Source organism: Kogia breviceps, chromosome X (assembly GCF_026419965.1).
Source record: "Kogia breviceps isolate mKogBre1 chromosome X, mKogBre1 haplotype 1, whole genome shotgun sequence".
Lineage (NCBI taxonomy): Eukaryota > Metazoa > Chordata > Mammalia > Artiodactyla > Physeteridae > Kogia > Kogia breviceps.
Genome location: NC_081330.1, coordinates 77,384,672 through 77,403,199, shown reverse-complemented (window position 1 = coordinate 77,403,199; position 18,528 = coordinate 77,384,672). Strand labels below are relative to the sequence as shown.

At 38.7% G+C, this 18,528-nt stretch overlaps 1 protein-coding gene across 1 annotated transcript in view; it reads right to left on the bottom strand.

The window, feature by feature from the left end:
* Window positions 1-18,528, bottom strand: part of EDA2R (ectodysplasin A2 receptor) — a 147,799-nt gene that overhangs the window by 54,123 nt on the left and 75,148 nt on the right. The window contains exon 2 of the mRNA XM_067023477.1: window positions 6,658-6,754. Within this exon, the coding sequence (XP_066879578.1) occupies window positions 6,658-6,728 (71 nt within the window). The 5' untranslated portion in view covers window positions 6,729-6,754. The remainder of the gene's footprint in view (window positions 1-6,657; window positions 6,755-18,528) is intronic.

Sequence of the window (18,528 nt, the reverse complement as noted above, 5' to 3'; positions counted from 1 at the left end):
AGACTTTTCCCTCACCTAGAGATATGTGGCCATGGTGCATTGCAGTGATATCCTACCACAAGAAGTGGTCTGGCCTGAGAAATATCCTTTCTCCCACAACTCAGAGACTTCCTTCCTCTAATCTAGATGCACCAGTGACCTGGCCCAATTCCTTACACACCTTAGGCAGCACCAGCAGAGAGTAGTTAGAGCCATAGCAGCATCAGATAAACCACACAGACCAAAATCACAACCGCAAAGACCCTGAAAATTAAATTGTTGTTAGAACCAGACTCACAAAAGTAGGCAAGGACCTGTGTGATAATCTTAAACAGGTAACTAACTGCCTGTTAAAATAAAAGATTTAACTGGAACCCTGAGTCTCCTAATATAATTGACAAAAATGTCCAAAATATCAAAGAAAAATCTCCTGTCATAACAAGAATCAGGGAACTACAACATGAATAAGAAAAAGCAATCAACTGACACCAACATTTAGATGAAATAGATGTTGGAATGATCTGACAAGGATTTTAAGGCAGGCATCATAAAGTGTTTCAACAAGCAATCAAATTATCTTGAAACAAAAGAAGAAATCAAACATCTCGAAAAAGAAATAGGAATTATAAAAATATGTAATTTTAGATAGAAATTATAAAAATAAAATATAAATCTCACTGTATGAATTCAATAATAGGGAGGAGAAGACAGATAAAGAATCACTGAACTTGAGGACACAAAAATAGAATGTATGCTATCATGGACCTGTGGGACAACAATGAAAGATCAAACAGTTATATTATCAGAGTCTCATGAAAAGAAAAGTAAAATATGTGTCTGAAAATATTTTCAAAGAAATAAATGTTGAATACTTCACAAATTTGGCAAAAGATCTACAGATTCAAAAGGATGAGAAATTCCCAAATAGAAGAAATTCAAAGAAATGAACACCAATACACATTGTAATGAAAGTTCTAAAAACTAAAGACAAAGAAAAAATATTCTAAGTAGCTACAAAATAAATGACATTAACTAAAGACCATACCAATAGGAATGACGACAGGTTTCTATCTGAAGCCATGGAGGCCAGAATGAAGTGGTCAATGTTTTTCAAGTGCTGAAAGAAAAGAACTGTCACAAGTTCAAATTCTATATGCATTGAAACCATCCTTCAAGAATTAACATGAAATAAAGACATTCTAAGGCAAACAAAAACTAAAAGAATTTGTTGCTAGTATATGTACCCTTAAACAATGGCTAAAAGGACTTCTTCAAACAGAAAGAAAATTTCGAGCAGAAAGGAAATGATAAAATGATAGAAGAAGGAATTTTGGAGCACCAGGAAGGAAAAAAAGAACATTGGAAGAACAAAAATATGGTTATATACAATAAACTGCACTTCTTATGAGTTTTATATATTGTTTAATGATTAAAAGAAAAATCATAAAATTATCTGATACTCAAAGCAATGATATTTGAAAGTGAGGAAAGTAAAGGAACCTAAGTAGAAGTAATGTTTCTGTATTGTACTAAAAATGGTAAAATGTTGATAACAGTGGAGAGTGTTAAGGCACATGTGTATATTGTAATAGAGTAAGTCCCCTACATACAAACGAGTTCCATTCTGAGAGCATGTTCATTAAGTCCAATTTGTTCGTAAGTCCAACAAAGTTAGCCTAGGTACCCAACTAATACAATCGACTATATAGTACTGTGCTGTAATAGGTTTATAATACTTTTCACACAAATAATACATAACAAACAAACAAACACAAAAATAAAGAAAACATTTGAATCTTACAGTATAGTACCTTGAAAAGTATAGTAGTACAGTACAACAGCTGGAATACAGGGGCCGGCATTGAATGAACAGGCAAGAAGAGTTACTGACTGGAGGAGGGAGAGGAGGTGGGAGATGGTAGAGCTGAAGGAGAGTCAGGAATAGGATACGGAAGGCAAGCTTCAATTTCACTCATGTCTCATGTTGATGGAATGCATTTTCACATCTTTGAAAGTGCATAACTTGAACTTTGTAGGGCACTTACTGTACCCAGAATGATTTCAAGGAAACTGTACAAAAACACTACAAATAAATCAAGATGGAATCCTAAAAAAAAATGTTCAAGAAACCCACAGGGGGGCAAGAAAAGACAAACGGAAGAACAAGAAACAGAAAAAAAAATGATAAAATGGTCTAACATATCAACAATTACCTTAAATATAAATGGTTTAAGTACACCAACTAAGAACAGAGATTGGCATAGTGGATAAACACTATCAAATTGTCCTCAACAAGAATTCCTTGAATAAATAGATGTTTCATTTCTTAAGGAATTAAAAAGGAAGAAATTATCATGAAAAATTTATATTCAAATTTTTCTTTCCTAATAAGGAAGCAAAGAAAATTTGTTCAAATGATCAAGTCTCCCAAAACTCTTTTGCTATTAACCAGTTTTATAACCAGAAAAACATTGATCTTCTTAATTAATTTTACCAAGCTAGCACAGTTCTTATATAAGTTTTGATGCTGATAGCGCTGAGTACTTATTTATTATAAATAAAATATTAACTTATAAAACATAAGAGGGCATTTAATCCAAAATCACAATAAAATTATCCTCGGGATGCAAGATACTTTAATTTTGGAATTATTAATATATGTCATCAAATTAATATATCAAACAGACATACATAAAATAGTCAAGAGATAATGAATGGTAAAATGAAATAAAATTCAAAACCATTTCTGATTTTTCAAAGTATTACATGTTATATAAATGATTTTTAAAATACCCCATATTTTTCTGTTTTTCTACTCAGGTGCCTTACATGAGTGAAGAATGAACAATAAACAATGAATAGAACAGAAAAAACAAGCAAACAGAAACGGTTCACAAAACTGCAAATAAACAAACACCAAAAGGTGATATTTTCCCCTATCAAATAGAAAAAAGTAAAAAAAAAAATTAACATAAAGTCCTCATATGTTAGTAATTTAATGTTATGAAGGAAGACAAAATTAATAGATCATAGAAACATACATTATTTATGTGTGGTTAGGCTTCTGGGATATAAGAATTCCATGAACTGTTGAAAATAAGTGTAATTATAGTGGAAATTAGTAAAAAATATCACGTGTTATCTGCTAATATATTACAGGAATCTTAAAGCTGTATGCATTATTTAGCTTGACAATTATACTTTTAAAAATGTGTCCGGGCTTCCCTGGTGGCTCAGTGGTTGAGAATCCGCCTGCAGATGCAGAGGACACGGGTTTGTGCCCCGGTTCGGGAGGATCCCACATGCCGCGGAGCGGCTGGGCCTGTGAGCCATGGCCTCTGGGCCTGTGCGTCCGGAGCCTGTGCTCTGCAACGGGAGAGGCCACAGCAGTGAGAGGCCCGCGTACCACCAAAAAAAAAAAAAAAAAAAAAAAAAAATGTGTCCTGAGGAAAGAGTGTTGATTTTCTCTAAAGATTTATTTACAGTGATGTTTATGGTTCATATGAGTGAACTTTAAAACTAAATAAAAGAAATTATAAAAACAAGACTGTCAGATGCTGTTAGATCCTTATCCAAGTCATTGCCCATATTCTTCCTTACTAACAGAACACTGATTTCATTCTGGGTGGCAAAGTGACCAGCCTCAAGGACTGACTCTTCCTCCCTCCCTTCCTTCCTCTCTCTCTTCCTTCCTTTCTGGCTGCATTGGGTCTTTGTTGCTACACGAGGGTTTTCTCTAGTTGCCTCGAGGCAGGGTTCCTCTTCATTGTGGTGTGTGGGCTTCTCATTGCGGTGGCTTTTGTTGTTGCAGAGCATGAGCTCTAGGCACACAGGCTTCAGTAGTTGTGGCACACAGGGTCAGTAGTTGTGGCTTGTGGGCTCTAGAGCACAGGCTCAGTAGTTGTGGCACACAACTTGGTTGCTCTGTGACATGTGGGATCTTCCTGGACCAGGGCTCAAACCCTTGTCCTCTGCATTGGCAGGCAGATTCTTAACCACTGCGCCACCAGGGAAGTCCAAAAAGTGATTCTTGATTGGTCTTAGTACATTATGGAAATCCCATTTTTGTTTGCCAAGTACTCATGTCCTAGCACTCCCAGCAGTTTTGAGATACTTATAATGCCCAACTCTGGCCCATAACACACAAAGGGAAATCTGTTGGGGAGCTTCTAGGAAAATACTTCTTCACTAACAACATCATGCTACTTTGTCTCTGCCTCTTCTTCCTGACTTTGATGTGAAGATGTAATGCTTTGAGTTATGGTAACCAAGAGGTCACAAGCATGAGGAAAAAATAGCAAGGTGCCCAGGATGTAGGATAAAAAGAGCCTGGGTCCTTGACAATATTGTTGATCTGCCCACCCAACCACAAGGGCCCCTGATTCCAAATTTCATTACATAAATAAACGTGTTTATGGTTCAAGTCACTGATAAGTTTTATGTTACTTTTAACTTAGTACATCCTAATTTAATCAAAGATTAACTAATTTGCCCACAGCAAACCTGAGACTCAAATTCATGTGTATCCAATTTTTACTGAACCACTGTGACTTTGAGCAAGTCACATACACTCTCTGAGTCTCAGTTTCAACATCTAAAATGGGGCTCATAATACCTTCTTGGTGAGACTTGAGAGCCAAATGAGATAATGCACATGAAAGCTCTTTACAAAGTATAGACTGCTATACATGTACAAGCTGTTTTTTACATAATGCAGTTGCAGGAACACAATACTGCAGTTCATTCATTTTTTCTGAGCTTTCTAGTGGTGCTGAAATAAATGACAACCAAAGAGGTGCTTAGATAAATGCACATTTTATCATGGGCCACTTTTTGAGAATTTGGTAACAGCAGTTTAACAGAAAAACCTATTTTTCTCCCTTGGAGAAGTTCAGGTTTGTAAATATGGACGGTTTAAGGGTAATGGCCATGTACATGACAGGAACATTTCTCAGAGCTTGTTCTTATAGGAGTGATGAGACTTTTGATCATGAAGATGAATGTGATATTTAAAATAGGTTTTGTCAAGCTAAGTAGCTTATTCCATCGGGTCCATCCTAATGTCTAGCATGACCTAACTTCTGAACACTTTTCCTTGGTCTTGGGATCCCTTATTAACCATGTGGGCACCTCACTGTGGTATAGAATGCTATGTGTAAAGAGTTAAAATTAGAGTTAGTGCTTGTCTGTTAATATCCCTGGGCCTTAGTCTCTTCATTTGTGAAATAGGGAGGTAGGAAGGAGGCAGGCTAAATAATTGAAACATTTTGTTTCAGTCAGAGTATCATGCAACTATCCTACCTAAAACCATCCAAAGGGTTCCTGGTGTGCTTTTTAAAAAATTAACATTTCTCATCATAAACTTAAAGATTCCCATGGTTTGGCCGATACCTCCCTCTGTGACCTCATTATGTACTACTCTACCTCTCACTCATCAATCATCAGCTGCACTTACCTTCTTCCTCTTTCTTGAACATGCCTAGCTCATTCTCACCTTGGAACTCTGCACTAGCTGTATCCTCTCCCCAGAAGGCACCTCCTTAGAGAGGCCTTCCCTTGTTACCTGATCTAAGCAGCCACCCAGTCACTCTGTATCAGGTCACTGTAAATAATTTTTGTTATACTTCCATATCTATGTATGTATCTTGTTCATTGTTTACTCCACTAATTAAAAGGTAAGGTTCAGGAAGGCAAATAATTTTGTCTGTTTTACCATACTCACAGTGGCTACAACCATGCCTGCCACTTTGTAGATGTTCAATAAGTAATTGCTGAATTAATGAACGACTTCATAAAATATGTGAGTGTGAAAAAAAAAAAAAATCAGCCGGCTGTCTGTTCCCAGCCTTTGTGTTCCCAGCTGCAGCCTAAATTTAATACCACCCCCAGGTTCTGGGACCAACATGGACCTGAAGCAGGAACAATTAAGCAGCTCCAACTCTGCAAGCCAGGGCTGTGTATAAAATCCCTGCTTTGTGGGTGCTTTTGTTCTGACCCTTACCACTAATTGGGATTCTAGACCCTCCCTAGTTCCCCATCAATGAAGCCTCTCTTGCAGTTTCCTCAGTGGCCCAGTCCCTCTAGACAGAGGTCACATTTCAGACTACTCAGTTCTTCTCTCTTTCCCATTCCCAAGACCTGATATCTGGCTCCTGAACCCCAAACAAGTGGGCCTTACTTTAGTTGACATATGTCCCTAATACCAAACAGCCTTCCTAGGCCTTTGCATCACACATTTACTCTTGAAATACCCCACTATCTCATGGAATCCTCTCCTGCCCCTGGTGCTTCCAGGTTGACTTCTTAATGGAACAGTGACTGCTATTGTCATAATCTTTGTTTTCTGTTTTTTTTTTTTTTGATGTGGATCATTTTTCTTTAAAGTCTACTGAATTTGTTACAATATTGCTTTTGATTTATGTTTTGGTTTTTTTGGCCCTGAGGCATGTGGAATCTTAGCTCCCCAATGAGGAATGGAACCCACACCCCCTGCATTGGAAGGTGAAGTCTTAACCACTGGACCACCAGAGAAGTCCCCTGTCATAATCTTTGGTTTGTTTTATCTACTAAACTGATTAGACACAGATGGGGCTGACTCTCCTAATATTGGACTCTCTTGGTTGCCAGTCTGGTTCCTAAGATGTGACAGAAATAAGTATCCTGACCAGGGGGACTTACCTTGGAGAGCTCTTGTCCAGGCCCACAGAGTTGGCAAGTGACACACCGTCCCCATTGGTCCCAGTACTCATTTTCTTGGCAATCCATGGTGGGAATGCTATGGGTACAGAACACAACAATTAGGGAACTAGTGGAAAGGGATTTCAAAGTAAGTAGTGGCTTCCATGTCAATTGGTTTATGGACCTCTTAATCTAGTCTCTGGTCCTGGGTTATAAGGGTTGAGAAAGCCAACCCAAAACAGCTAATGCATATATAGCACTGACCATTTGCCAAGAACTCTTAAATGGTTTACAAGTAATAATTCAACCTTTAAAACAACCATATCAAGAATTATTATTGGGCTCCCCTTCTGGTGCAGTGGTTGAAAGTCCACCTGCCGATACAGGGGATGCGGGTTCGTGCCCTGGTCTGGGAGGATCCGACATGCCGCGGAGCAGCTAGGCCCGTGAGCCATGGCCGCTGAGCCTGTGCATCCAGAGCCTGTGCTCCTGTGCTCCGCAACGGGAGAGGCCACAACAGTGAGAGGCCCTCATACCGCAAAAAAAAAAAAAAAAAAAAAAGAATTATTAAGCCTAAATTTGCATATGAGGAAAATGAAGCACAGAGACCAAGGGATTCACCAAAGTTCAAAAAGTTAGTGGCTAAGACGCTTGCTGAACTGGAAAGAGAATAAGACAAGGAGCTGGCTTCTGCCTAGGCAGTAGAGAATAACCATAATCTCTCACATGTTTCAGCTATTAACAGTTTAGAAAGCACTTTAATACCCACTATATTTGATCCATACAACATCCATGTGAGGTAAGCAATATAGAGATTATCATCCTTCTTTTGTGGATGAGAAAGCTGAAACATGGTTCCCTTTTGCAAAAACTGTCTTTAACTTTGAGGAGAACTAGCTGTCATTGCTTCTGTCCCTGCCTGGGTAGGAGGGGAGAATGACCCAGCATGAAGAAATGTGCTGGTACACTAAGGTGTAGAGAAAAAGAAACACTAGTCAGATAACAGTTCTCATAATACAAAAGGCATAGGGCAGTGGAACTAGCATTGGTCAGAGTGTTGGGAGATATGGGTTCTATCCTGGATATAGGGTAACCAATCATCCAGGTTCGGTTAGGACTAAGAAGCTTCCTCAGGACATGGGACTTTCAGTGTTAAAACTGGGACAGTGGGGCTTCCCTGGTTGCGCAGTTGTTGAGAATCCGCCTGCGGATGCAGGGGACACGGGTTCGTGCCTCGGTCCGGGAAGATCCCACATGCCGCGGAGCGGCTGGGCCCGTGAGCCATGGCCGCTGGGCCTGTGCGTCCGGAGCCTGTGCTCCGCAATGGGAGAGGCCACAGCAGTGAGAGGCCCGCGTACCACAAAAAAAAACCAAAAAAAAACAAAAAAAAAACCTGGGACAGTCTCAGGTAAATTGGGATGGTTGGTGAACTTACTTGGCTCTTATTCTTTCAACCTATGATCCTGGATGATTCACTTTATTTTTTCTGGCCTTAGTTACTTAATTTGAAGAAAGGGGGAAGTATATTCCTCACCTACCTTATATAGCTTTGGGGATGATTAAATGAGCTAAGGTCCATCAAAGCATTCTGAAGGATTTGAAAAGCTATACAAAATAAGACAGAAGTATGTAGAGAGAGAGTGTTCTACAAAGATGAGTTTTAATGTAAGTAACTGATACATGGGGCTTGCACTGCTCAAAGAGAAAGGTGGGGTGAGATTATTTTGTGCACTCCTTAACCTCATGCCAAGGTGAACTTCAGGTGGCTTCTCAAAGTACTGAAAGTCCTAAGTATGTACTTCCAGTCAGAAGAGAGGAGAGTGTGAATGTGCATCTTGATAGAGCATCACTCCTCCCTTCAAAAGTCCCCAATAGCGATGGGATAAGTCATCCTGTCTGGCATTTTTGCTTGAATGTACCTTTTCCCACCATCAACTGGGCCATTCTTTCCCATGCATTCATTCAGAAGAAAGTGGGCTACAAAATCCGTTTATGCACAAGCTGAAGATGGTCCCTCCTATGTTGTTTCGATTACTGGCCCATAGTGTCACCCTCAGTAGGCACGCTCCCCTCCCTACCCCATCTTCTCATTAAGAACAAAAACCATCAGTGGTCTCACAGCCCTCATGACAAGGGAATTAAGTGTCATAGGCACAGGGCCAGCATACTGGTCTGGACAACTCCTCTGTATCCTTCTCTTGCCCACAAAAACAGAAAAACATTGCCAGGAGCCAAAGAGCAGTCCTGTCCTTGAGATAAGCTTCTGATATAGGCATCTGAACTCTCCATAGCAGCTGTTTCTGGCCTTTGGGTGTCTGAGACACCCTATTCTGTTTGGTATCCAGAGCCCCTCCCATGTAATAAACATCATGTGGCAAGAATTTTAACATATCCCTCTAACTTTGGCTTTGAGACCTGTGTCTAGGCAAGTCAGGCATATTGCCAAATCCCCATATCAGGTCCCAGGGGATTAACAAAGGACTTTTTCCCCCTCTTTTGTCAAACTGTTTATCCAAAGCATACAAATTAAACTGTCTTTCATTATAAGTTTAAAAAATTGCCTTTTTAAAAGAGAAGAAAGCCACATAGACTCTGATCTGTTCTGAAGAAGTCAGGGCATATGGGTAAAATTGTCTAATAATGGTTAAATTATTACCAAGGGACAAACTCAGACCTTATGTAAAGTTCTTCCCTGTGGTCAGCAGTGTTCTGTGGTAGATGTACTGCCTTTTTATTTTAAGAGAAGGTGAGAGAGAATAATTAGGTTTTGAGAAAATCAGAGTTACTCTGAATCATCCTATAACTACAGCTAACACTCTTCTAAAATGTCACAGAAGATATGTCTGAATCTTCCAAACTGCTGTATAAGTCAGCAATATAGACAGACCTATAAGATTTTGACATATCTATATACTCATACAAACGCTATCCAGATAAAGATACAAATACAAAACCTTTCCATTACCTCAGTAGACCCTTTCATGCCCCTTCCCAGTCAATGTCATCCCCTTCTCTCAGGTAATTTCTATTCTGGCTTCTATCACAATTATTAGTTTAACCTGTCCTTGAACTTCATATAAATTAGATTCATATAAGAGCACTCTTGGGACTTTCCTGGTGGTCCAGTGGCTAAGACTCTGTGCTCCCAATGCAGGGGGCCTGGTTTTGATCCCTGGTCAGGGAACTAGATCCCACATGTTGTAACTAAATATCCCACATTCCACAGCTAAAAGATCCCGCATGTGGCAAAAGAAGATCCCACATGCCACAACTAAGACCCTGTACAGCCAAATAAATAAATAAATAAATATTTTATAAAAAAAGAGCACTTTTTTGTTTCTGGCTTTCTTTGCTCAATGTAATGTCTGTGAGATTTACCCATTACACTGAATGTAGCAATATTCATTCCTTACCATTGCTGTGTAGTACCCCATTGTATGGATATGCCACAATTTATTTATGCATTTTTTTTGGTTGATGGGCATTGAGCTGTTTCTAATTTGTAGCCATTTATAATAAAGTTGCTATACTATGGTCAATTGATTTTCAAAAAGAGTGCCAAGACAGTTCAATGGGAAAGGAACAGGCTTTTCAAAAAAGGCATTGTGACAACTGGGTATCCACATAAAAAAGAATCAAATTGGACCTTACCTCACACCATATATAAAATTAACTCAAAATGGACCAAAGCTCTAAATGAAAGATATAAACCTATAAAACTCTTAAAGGAGCTTTATAAGAAAACATTAAAATATTTATAATTAAATATTTCTTTCTTATAAGAAAATATAGGTATAAATATTTGTGACCTTTGATTAGGCTATGGTTTCTTAGATACAACACCAAAAGGAAAGCAGAAAGACAGAAAAAATTATATATTTTACTTAATCAAAATGTAAAACTTCTGTGCTTCAAGGACAATATCAAGAAAATAAAAAGACAACCCACATAATGGGAGAAAAAAAAACCTATAAATTATAGAGAACTGATAAGATATATATATATATATAGAATAATAGAGAAATAAAATAAAAATGCAAATAACCTAATTAAATATGGGCAAAGTAGTTGAATATACATTGATCCAAGAAGATATAAAAATGGCCAATAAGGATATTAAAAGATGCTCAACATCATTAGCAATTAGGGGAATGCAAATCAAAATCACCATGAAATCCCACTTCATACCCACTAAGGTGGCTATAATAGAAAAGGTGATGATCAAGTGTTGGCAAGAATGTGGATAAATTGTAACCCTCATATATTGCTGGTGAGAATGTAAAGTGGTGCAGTCCCTTTGGAAAATGGTTTTGCAGTTCCTCAAAATATTAAACATATAGTTATCACATGATCCAGCAATTCCAATATTTGGCATATACCCAAAAGTACTGAAAATATACATCCACACAAAAATTTGTACATGAATGTTCCTAGCAGCATTATACATAATAGCCAAAAATGTAGAAACAACTCAAATGTAAATCAACTAAGTGGATAAACAAAATGTGGTCTATCAATACAATTAAATATTATTCAGCCAGGAAAAGGAATGAAGTACTCAATGAGGACTACAACATGGATGAAACTTGAAAATATTATGCTAAGTGAAAGAAGCTACACAAAAGGAAAACTATATGATTCCATTTATATGAAATGTTCAGAATAGGCAATTCATAGAGACAGAAAGTAGGCTAGTAGTTGCCAGGGCCTGGGGAAAGGAGAGAATAGGAAATAGCTACTTAATGGATATGAGTTCCATTTCGGGGTGATGAAATGGTTTGGAACTAGATAGTAGTGATGGTTGTACAACTTGGTGAATATGTTAAAAAACAGTGAATGATACACTTTAAAAAGTGAATTTTATGGTATGTGAATTATGTTTCAATTTTTTTAAAAAAACTATTTCTTCAGCTTTTTCTTTAACACTGTGAACTACCCTGTATCATTCTAATAGACATTGCTTAAGTTATTCCCCAAATTAAAATTTTAAAAAGCTACTATGAACATTCTTATATATGCCTCCAAATAACTTTTTTTACCCAAATTTATCTATTAAGTGCTATTTGGGTATATTGATTGGGTTTAACCAGAGGGGCTGACAAGTGGTAAGATGACTAGAATATACCTTATTTTGTCTGTCTCTGTCATGTGACTGCTCACTCTGTCCATCCCCCTGTCCTGATCCCCTTCCCACCGAAAAAAAAATAAACTAGAAAAATAAGAATGCAATCTGACAGGGAAAAGGAAAAGTAATGAGGCTGATAATTCCCACATGAGCTCATTGTGCCTTAAAAAATTGATGTTGGCTAAGTTTCTCCTGGATGTTAGGTACTCAGACTACTGCCAGTGCAGCTGCCTCTGGCCACAGCTTACGATTGCTGCTCTTCTCAACTTGCACATGCCTGTGGGATGAAATATTCTGTCTCTAGGACGGGTGGGCAGAACAAGATGACAGGTCTAAATTAAGAATTCAGGACTTCATGGAAGATATTTGCCTTTCCTGGGCAGTGCAGGAGGTGTGGGATTAAAGAGGATGAGGAAGACAGCAGCTGGTCCATGCCCTGCCCATTCCTCTCCTTGTGAACCTACCCAGTCACCCACGTGCAGAGGACTGGCAAAAATCAAAATAGTTTCTCAGTCTGGCCATGAGAACAGTACTTTCTTTGAAAATCAAGCTTCTAATCTGTGCAGTGCCTTCATCATTTCCAAATGTTTGGTTTATAATTCAGATGCTGCTTTATCATTTGGTGCTGGCTCTCAGCCTTCTCCTTCCTGGCCTGGCCCAGGGCTACTCCTATCCCATCTTTCTCTTGCCCATAATCTGCTTCCAAACTATCAAACATCTTATCTTCCTCCTGCCCAAGTATTTGTGAATTCTGCATTCCTCAGAATGGTGAGTGGTCCTAGGTCCAGCTCTGCCATCAGAAGCATGATCCTCCCCACTGCCAAACTCAAGGTCCCAATCATATCATGAGGATTTGGTCAATCTCTTTGACTAGTGGTTCTCAGTATAGGCTACACCTTGGGAGCTTCAAAAAAACACTTATACCTGGGTCACATTCCTGAGATTCTGATGTATTTGGAATTTTAAAAATTCACCAGGTGATTCTCATGTGCAGCCAACTTTGAAAATCATTGTTTTAAGGGGTCTTTTTGGCTCTTGCATGTTTCACCTGAATATAAGGTGCAGTCAGAAAAAAGTCTGTTTCCCCATATTCAGAGGGAACTTGGTAAGGGAGTAACCTGGGGCCTACCCATTTTTTTTTCTGGAAAGAATGGGTGATAGAGTGAAAAGGGCTGAGGGTGGAATGGTTCTTTTAAAACATGTTAGATAATGTCATTTCCAACCTCAAAATCCATCGATGTCTCTCAACCTCACTCAATAAACTAAAGTCCTTATAATGGTCAATGAGATTTTAGATGACCTGCCTACCTCCCCATCACCTCTTTGACTCTATGATCTACTATTATTCCCTTAACTCCAGCCATGCCAGCCTCCTTGCTCTTCCTCAAACTAACCAGGAAATGCTTCCACCTTAAGGCCTTAATACTTGCTATTTCCTTATTCAGGTATGCTTTCCCCAGATATCCACATGGTTACCTTCCTCATCTTCAGTTCTTTGATCATAAACTATCTTCTTAGTGAGGCTTCCTGACCACTGTTCCAAAACTGCAAGTTCCCTCCATATTCCCTATCCCTTCTCCTGTTTCATTCTTCTCAGTAGCACTTGTGACCATCTGACACACTTTATATCTTATTTACTTCTTTATTGCCTGTTTCTACCCCAACTAGAATGTAAGCACCATGAGATCATGGCCATGTTGTGGTCACTACTTCATCCCCCATGCTTAGAACAGTGCCTGGCATACAATAGGCACTAAATAAATATTTGTTGAATGAGTGAATGGTAAACATTTACAAAATAGTGGTAACAGTCTTCTGTCTGAGTGAAAGGTTTCACAGTTTGAAAGGGTTTCATATCAGTTAGCTGAATATTTCTTTCCAGTAACCCTGAGAATAAGCCATGGATTATTATCACCAATTCATAGATTTTAAAAACTGTGGCTTAAAAAGTCTCTAAATTTATTTAACTAGCCTTAAATAAAGCCAGAACTCACAGGTGATTTAAGACTCATGAGTTTGGCATGCTTTCCAAGGCAGTATTGAACTCTAAAATAGGGAATGGAGGTCCTCCCATGCTGTCACTTAAATTTATTATTTCATCAGAAATCTTTTAGGTTGGGACAAAGGTATTTTCTGAATACTAATCTGTGCTTTAAAGAATGGCTAGGGCTTCCCTGGTGGCGCAGTGGTTGAGAATCCGCCTGCCGATGCAGGGGACACGGGTTCGTGCCCCGGTCCGGGAAGATCCCACGTGCCGCGGAGCGGCTGGGCCCGTGAGCCATGGCCGCTGAGCCTGTGCATCCGGAGCCTGTGCTCCGCAACGGGAGAGGCCACAACAGTGAGAGGCCCGCGTACCACAAAAAAAAAAAAAAAAAAAAAAAAAAAAAGAATGGCTAGACAGTGTTTCTGCTCAAGCCCTAGGAGACAAGGGCCAGGACAAAGATGGTAGCAATAGGAACAGGAAGGAAGTGATGGTGGGAGATACAGATCTTACTAAGTAAGTCAATAGGACCTTACAATTACATAGATGTGAGAGCCAAGAGACAGACATAAGTCAGAGAAGATTCTGAGGGTTTCTGCCTGGGAAACCAGGAGAACCTCAAGGTGCAAAAAGTGTGAAAGGGGAGTTGCTTGTTAGGAAAAAAAGAGACAACACACTCAGTTTTTCAAACTGTTTTAAGTATGGAAAATTTAAGGAGAAAAAGGAACATGTCACTTGTGGTGCCTAGCAGGCAATTAAAATATGTAGAACATAGGTTGGGGCTAGAGATAAGTCAAATGCATAAAAATACCAGCTCATGGATGCACATCAGAATCGTCTGGGGTACTTTAAAACATATCTATTCCCTAGACCAATTAAATAAAATCTTTGGAAGGTAGAGCACCATTGGCCTAGGTAAATCATGGCAGAGGCTTAGATGAGCAAAGAAAAATGCCAAGAACAAAACACTAAGGGACATCCATATGTGAAGCTGGAAGAGGAAGATTAGCCAGCAGCAACCAAGAAGGGGAATCCAGGGAAGAAAGAATAGAACTCAGATGGGACAGTACAGGACTAAGTTTTAAGAAGTAAAAGGTGAGCAACTGTGTCAGCTGTTGGTACAGGGAGGTGAAGGAGCATCAAGACTGGAAATACATTATTTTGTTGGTATGTGACAAAAGTAAATTGTCTTAATATTCAAGTATATCACAATATGTGCATGGAATAGAAATAATTCAGAGACCACAGGTGGTTGTTAAAGTTTTTAACAAGCTTCTCTTTCCATTTCCAAAGTGGCTGAAGAAATTCAACTGTTAGTGATATCAACATTTGGTGCAGTAATGTCAGGATTAGTATAGCAACAGAGGAGAATGAAGGAAGCTGTGCAAAATTAAAGAAGTCACACCTATTTACCTTGTTCTTTATTCTGGTGTACAGAGCAACAGGTAATGGTTCAGCAAGAATAAAGATGCTGGAGTAGAAAAATAAAGAAAATTTTATTTAAAACAATTGTCACTGTACAGATAGAATTAATATCCAGTTGGACTATTTCAATTCAGCCAAAAGCAAATGTTAACCATGTAAGTTAAAATCTTTCTCCTTCAAAACATGTGGAAGCACACACATCCACAACAAAAAACCCCACAAATTTAAAAATGACAAAAATAACTTAAAAGACTGTAAATTGAGAGAGAGAAAAAGCTTAAAAATATATAAATATTTAGTTAGTGTCTATAACTGCTGAAAAAAATTGTGAAAGGGAGGGGAGAAAAGAACTGTGTAACCAAGAATATGGTGATATAATTAAGACCAGCAATCTTTGGGCTGATTATGAGAGAAAAATATCACTTTAATGATTGCTGAAACAGTCTTCCCAAGTGGGAGCAAAGGTACGGAAACTACCTTGGATGATGTTCAAGGGAAAAATGAGATAATGTATGTGAGAGTGCTCTGGAAACTCCAAATTGTGCTACACATGTGAGGGATTGCTATGACTGTTGTTTCTATTCCACCCAGAGTTTGGGAGCAAAGGATATTGGAGAGAGGCTACAGGCCAAAAACCAATACCCCAATCCCTGCTTTTGTTCCACAGTGTCCCTAGCAAAAGTGAGTCACATTCATGTGCCGACCACCACAGATACAATGAAATTAGTGGTATCATCAAAAATTAGTTACATCGCCATCAGCACTAGGTGACTTTCCACAGAGGATATGATTTTGACTGAGTTCTCCCAGCTGAAAACTGGATTCATGGTATGATTTCTTTACAGGGCTAGGAACTGGATAAAACTCAGTCAAGTGCTCTAATTTCTGATTTTTATAAATGTTCTTTGGTCTTGCCCCACATTCTCTCCACCCTGTCCAGTTTACGAACTATCTGGAATAGTTGTATCTCTCTGAAGATGTCAATAAGAACAGTGCCTTTTCTCCCACAGCAATGTAAATTCTATCATATACACTATCCCTTCCTCATAGGCCAGAAATATCCTAAAAAAACAGATATACAAACTGATGAACATTTGCAAGCACAGCTCAGGGCTACTTATCCTTCCAATCTGAATAGGAGAATCAGTCCATAGAATGAAGCCTGTCTGTACAGGATGAGATATTGATGCCAAAATATTTCTTGCCTTTTATTTTTTAGGCTGCCTAAGAAAAAGAACGGTGGTGGGGTAGTGGGGAAAAGATAAAACTGATACAACAAGAAGCCTATGATTGCATATGTAAATGCACATTCTATAAAACAATTTTCAGAATTGTACAATCTTAGATGGGAGCTTAAAACTCATCTTAGTCCCAGCTCCCTGTTGTCCAATAAAGAAATACCATCCATATCTACTTGAACTCACCTCAAGTAGAGTAAGAGTCACCTCAGTACTCATACGACAGCACATTTCATTATGGTTTATTTTTTTTCTCCTTTTTGGTAACTGGCTAAAACTTCAAACCATCAGATAATTGAAAACATATTCTCATAGAATCCCAAAAGGTTTCTTCAAGACAACCTAACCTCATTCCCTTGATGATCCATATGGGGAGACTGAGTCCCCTTTAGAAGGGATAAAATTTCCCCCAATTCACATAGTTGGTCAGCACAGAGCGAGGACTAGAATCCAAAGTCTCCAAATTTAGAACCCAGTGCAAAATTTAAAAACAAAACAAAATAAAACAATACTGACCTTGGAGTAACAAAAATCTGGTTTCTAGTTTTGTTCAGACACTTACTAACTAAATTATCTCTAGCAAGTTTCATTATCTTTGAGCCTATTTGGCTACCTGTACAATTAAAACAAGAGGACCTGGACCTTCCCTAGTTGGGGTGAAGAGTCAGTGGGATTATGGATTTGAAAGTACCTGGCACACAGTGGGAACTTAAGAAATAATTTACAAAGGAACTTGTCACATTCACCCATCCTGTTACTTTTAGTGTTTCCGATCACTTTGAAGGTACCACCATCACCCCAACTTATATAGCTCAAAGCCTCAGAGTCTTATTTGACTTGACAGCATGCTATAAGAGAAATGATGGAAGAGCTGGGCTGTTTGACCTGGGAATGAAAGATGAGCTGTTTGACCTGGGAATGAAAGATGAATGGGGATCTCTTTTTTGGTTTTCAGATCTCTGAGGAACTATCATAGAAGAGAGTGAGCAGACTCCTCTGAGTGACCCCAGGGAGAATGACTAGGATCTCTGGAAGCCAAAGGGAGACTGAGTTCAGTTTAACAAAAGGAAGAACTTTTGCAGAGTCAAGGCTTTCTATGAAGGGAATGGACTCTCTCAGAGATCAGTAAGTAGACTCCCTTTGAAAGTATTCAGGCAGAGACTAGCAAAGATGTTATAAGGTGAAGTCAATTGGGCTGAAATAAAATTATGGTTCATGAACTTTCTACTATGAATTTTCTACCTATTAAGCATCAGATATTGTGCTAGATACTTCACAGGGATTATTTCTTTTAATCCTTCCAACAAAACTATGACATGTCTGCTATTCTCCCTTCAGACTGAGTTTTGGAGACGTTCAGTATTTCTCACTGGGGTTACTACTGGTATTATAAGCGGGTGGTGCTCAACATCACTAATCATTAAAAAAATACAAATCAAAACTACAATGAGCTATCATCTCACACCAGTCAGAATGGCCATCATCAAAAAATCTAGAAACAATAAATGCTGGAGAGGGTGTGGAGAAAAGGGAAACCTCTTGCACTGTTGGTGGGAATGTAAATTGATACAGCCACTATGGAGAACAGTATGGAGGTTCCTTAAAACACTAAAAATAGAACTACCATATGACCATCGATCCCACTACTGGGCATATATCCTGAGAAAACCATAATTCAAAAAGAGTCATGTACCACAATGTTCATTGCAGCTCAATTTACAATATCCAGGACATGGAAGCAACCTAAGTGTCCATTGACAGATGAATGAATAAAGAAGATATGGCACATATATACAATGGAATATTACTCAATCATAAAAAGAAACAAATTTGAGTTATTTGTAGTGAGGTGGATGGACCTAGAATCTGTCATACAGAGTGAAGTAACTCAAAAAGAGAAAAACAAATACCATATGCTAAGACATATGTACGGAATCTAAAAAAAAAAGGTTATGAAGAACCTAGGGACAGGACAGGAATAAAGACACCAACATAGAGAATAGATTTGAGGACATGCGGAGGGGGAAGGGTAAGCTGAGACAAAGTGAGTGAGTGGCATGGACATATATACACTACCAAATGTAAAATAGATAGCTAGTGGG